At 48.4% G+C, this 8,547-nt stretch overlaps 2 protein-coding genes across 7 annotated transcripts in view; both read right to left on the bottom strand.

Moving 5' to 3' along the window:
• Nucleotides 1–4,325: 4,325 nt before the first annotated feature.
• Nucleotides 4,326–8,547, bottom strand: part of LOC139054438 (WW domain-containing adapter protein with coiled-coil-like) — a 436,373-nt gene continuing 432,151 nt past the window's right edge. For all 6 annotated transcript variants that reach the window (XM_070531403.1, XM_070531406.1, XM_070531400.1 and 3 more), the window contains one exon: nt 4,326–5,627. The gene's annotated coding sequence lies outside the window, so the exon portion shown is untranslated. The remainder of the gene's footprint in view (nt 5,628–8,547) is intronic.
• On the bottom strand, nt 5,616–8,306 carry LOC139049849 (tigger transposable element-derived protein 6-like). The gene is made up of 4 exons (XM_070525675.1): nt 7,986–8,306; nt 7,500–7,583; nt 7,129–7,344; nt 5,616–5,627 (listed from the first exon to the last, which is right to left on the bottom strand). The coding sequence occupies exons 1-4, from the start codon at nt 8,304–8,306 to the stop codon at nt 5,616–5,618; spliced, it is 633 nt and encodes a 210-aa protein (XP_070381776.1).

Below are 8,547 nucleotides of genomic sequence, written 5' to 3'. Positions count from 1 at the left end.
ATGTTGCACTGGCCCAGGGTTGATTGCAGCTCTCTGGGTCTGCGGTGAGATATGCTGACCCAGAAATTATTTTACTGTGTCGATTGTACCGCATTTGGGAATTTTCCGCTATCATCTTGAGCGTCGGCAAGGGAATATATAGTTGGATCGTACTGCCACCGATGTTTTCAGCTTTTAGAGGAAAGCATGCGCTGCACCGCCGCTTGACCCCCCCCCCCCCCCAATCGATATTCTTGTACGCTATAGCTACAAAGCGTGCTTCTACCATGCGCTTCGTGTTGATTTATTCTCTGTTTAGTCATGGTTTCGAAGTGTGCTGCCATATTCCATTATTCCACCGATATTGAGATTGGCCTGCTCCAAACTTTTTCAAAATGAAATTCAGACTGCTTCAAACTACTCCAATACGCAATTTTACTAGCTCCAAAATGACTTTGGGCAGTCTCACCCCCAAGCGTACGTTCCATTAGTGCGCATCCTTTCCGGACAGAAGAGAATGCTAGTGACTGGGTCGCTTATGTGTGTTGACGACGACAGCGTTTTCTATTAAGCGTGCATGGAACTAGTTAAAAGCGGACACATTTTTTTAAAGGTTCTTGCGAGTGCGTAAGGTATGCAAGTTTAGTTGTTCTCTTAAGGTACGTGTCCTCTATGGACTAGAGGAACAAACATCAATAAGCGTTAAGAAACATCTTTATCAGACGCAAGTATGCATGGAGTTGTGAGCACAAAGCGCGATTTTGATTACATATCCTCTAGAGTCGACGAGGCTCTTTAACGGCAACAGTATGTGTGACAAGTAGTCCACTGTAATAGAGTATCAACAGGCTGTTCATGAAGTGGGGCTGCATAAGGCGTTTTGAAGCATAGGTAATTGAGAGCCTTTGGGGTTTAGTTGCACGTATACCTGTGCTCTCATGCAGCATGACAGTCGGGTTTGGTTCAACTCAAAAGGAACATGAGCGCTCGCTTTGGTGGCACAAAATTTTGGGATTGAAATTTGCAGTCACCAGTAAAATTTTAGTATGAAGCCTGGTAAGTTAACAGCCAATTCCGGGTGTTTGCACGCGTTGTGGTGTGGTGTTGCCGGGATCGACTCTTTCGTGCCGGTTGTTGCAAGATGGTTGGAGGCATTCCGAGTTTGCAGTTGTTGCAGAGAGCCAAGCCATCTTCTTGGTCCCAGGCCATTCTCATCCTGACCAGCGGTGACAGCAACCTTCGAACCTCTCTTCGATTTCCTGAGATGAATCGCTTAAGCTTTATGAAGTTAAAAGTACGTTCCATCAGTCGACCAGTGGCGGCACTATGGTGCAACATGTTCGATGGAAGACAGCGTGGTTGACGGATGACGACACCGGGCCACCGAACACGACGTTTGGACAAAGAAACTCCACTGAAAGTACGTTCTGCAGTTTCATTACGGCTGCTGCTGGCTGCCCAAACCAATCGGTCCAAGAAAAAGATTGTGGGGTTTTACGTGCCAAAACCACTTTCTGATTATGAGGCACGCCGTAGTGGAGGACTCCGGAAATTTCGACCACCTGGGGTTCTTTAACGTGCACCTTACACGGGTGTTTTCGCATTTCGCCCCCATCGAAATGTGGCCGCCGTGGCTGGGATTCGATCCCGCGACCTCGTGCTCAGCAGCCCAACACCATAGCCACTGAGCAACCACGGCGGGTGGGTCCAAGAACCAGCTAGTAGCTAAAGTCGGATACAACTTTAGAAAAAAGGCGGCGTTTACTCCTCCAAGGCGGAGGCACACGAGCACCCAATGGGCGCGCACTCTGGACTAACGTCATCAGCCGGACGGCCGGTGAGCCCGCCGACGGAGAAGACGATGGAAGATGGCCGCCGGCGTTTCGAACTGGGCGAGGTCACGTCAGCTGTGTGCTTCAGCCCCTCGTCGGAGCGAATTCCAGAACTGTCTGCGATTGTCTATCATGCCGGAAATATTACTACGAGCTTACGATGCGGCAACTGTGCCGCGTGCGCTTATTCTGAGCCGTGATCCGGCGAAGGGACGTTGCAACGAGCATCGCTGGCGCTGCGCTACGCTTTGCTTGAAAACAGGATCCCGCGGCGACCGCTACGAACACACATCCTGCGTGTTTGTTCCACGTTGTTTTATTTCGCTCCCGAGTGACGTTACGACGAGAAAAGTTTTCCCAAGACTGGTGCCTACTGCTAGCGGCGGGCGCGTTCGTGTGCTGTGTCGCTGCGTTTTTCGTCGGACGGGGTGAAGTGATGGAGCAAAACCATTCTCAGGTGAAATCTGAAAAGTGTACGCGCATGAAACAAACCTACGAACGTCTCAACAGAAAATATTTGCAGAAGAAGCCTTCAACGCAAAGATTTGTCGCCGTCAACTTAGCGTGAACGATCATTGTCAGCAGTGAGATAGCCCAGCATTTAGCGACGGCATTCGAGCGTTGTGTAGCACCGTCGATTGATTGCTGTCCACCAGTGCTCACTGCACGCGCAAGCTGTAGAATGCGTGCTGTGAAATTGTGAAAACACAAAACCAAAAAATGTAAATTTTATGCTATTTACAACCAAAAGTATTTATTCAAAACGATGAATGAAGCATTTTTGTACGTTCCTACCTCGACCGTATTCTCGCCCCAGGTTTGTAATGGTTGCGATAAATGAATTGTTTTATATAAGTACTTTTTTATAGCAACTGATTCATTTTAAGCTTCGAAAACGAGTAGTAGATACGCCGTGTACATGTAAACAAGCGCAAAAGCCATGCAGAGCTGCTCTTTCCACTTTCGTCACTAGCAAAAAAGCAGACGACGGGCAGCGTTGTGGAAGGCACGGGGTTATTTTTTTGTCGCTATCCGGCATGTGCTGTAGCACATGAGAGCTCTTCTAAACCAGTCATCAAAATACAAGTCTTTATTTATACCGAGAATTACGCGTTTCAGAAACATGATTTTTCGAGCGGGACTATTTTAGTCGCGGAGGCAATCGGCTGTCGCGCTTCGGTCATCTGGGCGGGGCCTCCCCTTTTTTCTAAAGTTGTATCCGACCTATAGGCCATTCCATGAGCCGAGATGCGTTAACTGAGACAAGCGTGAACCCTCCTATTAACGCGTGTCCCCTCCTTTCTCTGGGGCAGTGAGCTGTGTGCACCCGTGGGTGCGTCCGATTGTGTTCAGGGAACAAAAGTACTGGAGTGCTTATACGCATCCTTGCCCTCAACCCTTTCGCAACTTTGGATGCTCCGATTGGAGGAAGGTGTGATTGCAGGCTTTCCCGACATAGGGATCTAGGGAGGACAAAATGAATTTAAGGGGACTGCTGAAGTGTGTGCTAGTGTGCTCCGAGGCATGCTCGCCAGGAAGATGTAACTTTCTGACCTGTAGTTCATGCTACGAGAATGATGTATTGCTCTCCGTGCTCCGGTCAGTACGATACCCCTTGTTCTATGTAAATAAGTTGCCAATTCCCATGAAAATAAACTCCCTCTTGACCTCGTACTCTTCACGAAAGAAGCAACCCTCGTGAAGAAAACTCGGATGACGGCGTGGGCCCTGCTTAGCCTCCGTGTGGAGCCCCAGTAGCGTAGGCCAACTACTCGTTACGAGATGCACCGGTGGCGTAGGGTAGAAAGCGACCCTCTGTGCGATGCCAGACTCCGAGGCCATGACTCCCAGCTCCTACACTGCTTGAATGCGAATGGTGATTCATAATTTTTGATTTGTTGTAATCATAGCTGTCACTGTTTGACAGCTCCGAAGAGCTGGCACAGCTGACATTGTCCCCCCAAGACACTGTGCCAATGTTCCGACACGGCCACGAATCAGCCAAGCGTCTGCTCTTCACCGCTTTCGTTTTCGACGCTGGTGGTAGAGGCGTGCACTGCACACATTCCCTACTGGTGTGCCGCTCTTGACGTCGCACGAATCGAAGATGGTTGCTCGGATGCTCGGTCTGGTTTCGATTTCGCTTTGGTTTTTTTTTTTGCCGATTTAAAATTATTCCCAAAATTATGGAAGAAATCTACTATCAGACGTGTGACAGGGGGGTCTTGGGAACCTAAATATGCCATGACCTTGACAGTAAAAAAAATTGACAGAGTTGCCCTTTAAGCAAGCTGCGTTCACTTGCACAACAGATGCAAGCACGAGTCCCTATTTTGTTTTACACCACAGGTCTGCTTATGAACAATGCCACATACTTGCTGGCAAATACGTGGAAAGATGCAGTACATATTGCAGGCAGTGCAGTGGTATGCCGGGACCGGCACCAGGGTTTACTCATCAACCAGCACACAAGTGGCAGCAAGCCAAGTACATATAAACAGTTTGACTCAACGCTGCGCAACAAACTCGGTTTATTACACTCCTTTTGAAGCATTGTATATTTTTCATAAATGTCACCTAGGCGAGAAAAAGAAAGATGTATGGACACCAGGAAAATAAAAGTACCCATGCTTTCAATCCCGTTAGCAGTATGTCGCAAATCTGTGGTGTGGGCACTTGAAGAAAACACAAGGAAAGACAGGTCATTCGGTATTCCTTGACAGTTGTAAATGCGCAGTGCTACTCCATGTGTCCAACAAAAGAGGCCCAACACTGAAGAAACCTAAAGCACTAATCTTTTACAGCAGTGTTGCAGTGGGGGCTTCTCACTGGCCAGTGCACCTCTGAACACAACACAGCTTCAGGATCAACAGTAATGGGGCCCATCAACAAAGTGCGCAGAGCTAGGAAACTGGTTGTTGGGCTGTCTGTTTGGACACACAACACACCTGGCTGCAACGTAGAACACCTGAATAGCAGAATCGAAGTGCTAGTGTGTTGTGCAACGTTTTTCAGTTGTCAACCTAATACACAGCCCAACCAGCTTTGCACAGCCTGGATGCGCAGAGGAAGAGAAGGTGTGCACTGTATGCCAGCATCCCACACATGGGACAAGCTCAAGTATCAGAGTTGAGAAAGCATTGCACACGTCGGTTTATTAAATGTCCATTCCTTCAACCGCATACGTCCAGTATGAAAAACCATGTAGTACAGTTACCCCAATGCGCAGTGATGAAAACACACACACACAGAGCAGAGACAGAGATGTTATGTACACTGCAAGTGCTGGTTTCAGCCAAGGACTGAAAACCCTTTTCAAGATGCTATCGAAATATACAACAAAGGAAACAGAGAAACCCGGGAGAGTGGTCGTGCATGACCGGGGTTGCGCATTATATGTACAACACACACATGGCAGCCAGACAGATGCGCCAGCCTTTTGTCAAAATTACCAAAATGTCCACAAGCGTGCAAGGCACACAAAAGGCTATGCACATCCAGACCACTCCTTGCATCACTGAGTGGCTTTTCACCGCACATGCGGCCACGAGGCTAATTTTTATTTGAGAACATTTTTCTCCCGTCAAGTGTGTTATGTACAGAACTCGGCACTCGTGACCGACGACAACAAACTCGGCAAAATGGCGAGCATGCCGACCACCCCGCTGTGATGGCAGGACTGGTTGGGGAGGGCGTACTGCTTGAAACCGGGCATTATGTAAAAAAGAGGTGGTGTGGCTCGGCAGACTGCTGCTGCTGTACGCCGGGTCCGGCCGGCGTTGCTCCATGTGGCAACTTGGTTCCTTAAAACTTGACCTGTGCACACAGACAGGATGGAACCTTCTTCATTCAGCACATTCGTCTCTGCAAGGAGAGCTTGTACCAAATACAGAGTCGAAAAGGCTACAATGTGATCCACTTATGGTACCAGCAAAACCAAAAATTTGTTGCTACAACTATACTTGCCAGCACTCAGATTGACGCTACCATGCTACGTTTAATATCCATATGGGTCTGATCTGGAAACGGGACATGAGCCTTTCGGGCAAGCATGAGAGAGTGAGGTCACGAAGGGCACTCTGCTCGCCTAACGGCAACGCTAAACAGGCACAGCATCTGCAATGACTGCACTCTTTGCCGCTTCAACTTCCATTTTCTGCTAGAAATTGGCCGGAATTCATTATGCTGTAAAATTTAACAGCATTAAGTTGTTGCATGTCTGGAAACAGTCACCAGCTCCTCAGATGACGGACTTCCATTGCGGTCAATTGTCTGGCTCTTGTGGCTAAAAACTAATTAATCTAATTTCAACAATTACTTGCCTAATTATGACCTTGAGTCATATTGAAGTTATGCCTCTTTGGTAGATCAGTTCTACATTTTTAAGGAATTTGCAACACATCTTGTGAAACACCCTATACAGACACTTTCTGAGACTCGAGTCCCATTTTATTTCTACTAACACTAGGTAAGTATTTTTCAGGGGCAGTTGCAATAAAAGACAACAGCATCAGCCTTTTGCATGTCTGTAACCGGTTATGAACACCTCGAACAACAGGCTTCAACTTTTGTATTAAGGTGACTCATTTAACTTTCTCGGTTAAAAACATTTAATTAGGCTAATTTTGATATTTACTTGTTGAACTATGCCTGAAGTCATTTTAAAATATATGCATCTGTGTAATCCGAAGGAACTTGCTGAATTATTGCATCCTCCCTATTTTAAAGAAATTCGAGCACATTTTCTCATCCTGTAAGAATGAACAATTCTGTAATGAAGATTAATAAGCAAACCTACTGAATAAACGTTTTATCATTTAGAAACTCTCGTATGAAGCTTTCTGAACTGCATGACATGCATGCAAATTAAGCTTACTATGAATATCGATGACTACACCAAGAAATGTTATATCAGTGGGAAGTTTTATTGTGTTGCTGCCATTTTTTATGTCAACATATGCTGTGGTTTGCCTTTTTAACGTGACAGTGTTAAGGGCCCCATGTGGCGGAAAATCTCGTGTCGGCATCTGGCATTGGCGTCCCGTGAGCGAAAATTCCTGTACACGTTTAGGTACAGTCGAACACGGATATATCGAACTCGAAGGGGATCACGAATTAATTCGATATATTAAAAATTCGATATAAAAAATACAGGCCCAGAGGCGACCTGTGGCGGACGATGACCTACCGATCGGCACATTCAACAATGACAACTATTTCCGCACACACGACGCAACGTAATGCTTTATTTGCCTGAAAAAAAATCGCTTATGTTGATCTGCTTCTTCACCTTGCAAATGAAATTAAAGACGCCAACCTCGATCTTATCGAGGCTGTTCAGGTGCGAAAGCCCGGTTCCTTCCATGTCACCGCAACAACGGTGAATCAAGCTGAACGCGGCCCCCACTTCAGCGGCGGAGTACGAGCGTGTAGCCGCCCCCTCGTCCGGACGATCTTCGTCGCCACTCGAGCTGTCGGCCTGGGTCCCTGCGACTGCAGCTACAATGTTCTCGTCGGCGAGGCTCACAACAGCCTGAACATTGGTGTCACCGTTCACAAATTGTCAGCAGACACTTCGGCTGGAACGGCAGCCTCCGGGAAAAGGGACGACAACGCGCAAAACGCGTCATCCATGCACTCGTCGCCGTCTTCGCAGGTTTCGGGAAGTTTGGCCGTCACAAGGCCTACCTTCCGGAAGCAGCTGGCCACGGTATCCTGCTTCACGTCTCTCCAGGTGCCCGTCATCATTTGAATGGCCTCCAGCAGGTCAACCTTAAGCTCGGTGCCCATGCGGAGGTTCACCAAAAGCCTATCAATGAGTCGCCTCCTGTAGCCGACTTTGAACGACTTAATGATGCCCTGGTCGAGCGGCTGCAACTTCGCTGTCGTGTTCGCCGACAGAAACTTGAGCGCGATGTTTTCGAGCTTGCAGGTGGTGTGATGGGCCGAGCAATTATCGACGAGAAGGCAAGCGTGACGCCCCAACTTGCTCAGTTCGGCGTCCCACGCTTGCAGCCATTCTGTAAACAGCTGACGCGTCATCGACGCCTTCTTATTGAAGGCGTAGCGAACGGGGAGCTGCTTACAGTTTTTGAAGCAGCGCGGTGCCCTTGCTTTGCCGATCACAAAGGGCTGGAGCTTTTGAGAGCCATCCATGTTTGCAGCGAGCAGAACGTTCACGCGGACTTTGCTCATCTTGCCCCCGTGACACGTGCTGCCCCGGACGTCGAGAGTCTTGCTGGGCAGCGTCTGCCAAAACAACCCGGTCTCGTCGGCGTTGAAGATTGCCGCGGGTGAAAACTTCGCGCAAATTTCCGGCCATTCCTTCGAAATCCACTGCTGGATATCCTGGCTGATGACGGCTCCGCTTTCGCCAGAAATGGTCTTGCCAACTATCTTGTGGTGGTTCTTAAACCTCTGCAGCCACCCTGTGTTGTCGGCGAAGTTGTCATCACCGAGTGCAGCGGCAAACCATTTAGCTTTAGCCATTAGCATTGGGCCATGCACCGGAATGTTCTTAGCCCACACCTCTAAACCCCACGCATAGAGGGCCTTTTGAACTTTCTCGTGGGCAGGAGTGTGCACACGACAAGCTCCTGACGTTCGTTGCTCCGCCGATTTCGACTTTATGTCCGCCTTGTTTTTTAACAAGGTGCTTAGAGTGCTCCGAGGAATCCCAAAGTCGTCTGCCACCGTCGCACTTTTCTCACCCGCCTCAACATGCTGAATGGATTTC

This window comes from Dermacentor albipictus, chromosome 1 (genome assembly GCF_038994185.2).
Source record: "Dermacentor albipictus isolate Rhodes 1998 colony chromosome 1, USDA_Dalb.pri_finalv2, whole genome shotgun sequence".
In the NCBI taxonomy this organism is placed as follows: domain Eukaryota; kingdom Metazoa; phylum Arthropoda; class Arachnida; order Ixodida; family Ixodidae; genus Dermacentor; species Dermacentor albipictus.
Note: the sequence above shows the minus strand (reverse complement) of the source record. Positions and strands in the feature narration are given on the sequence as shown.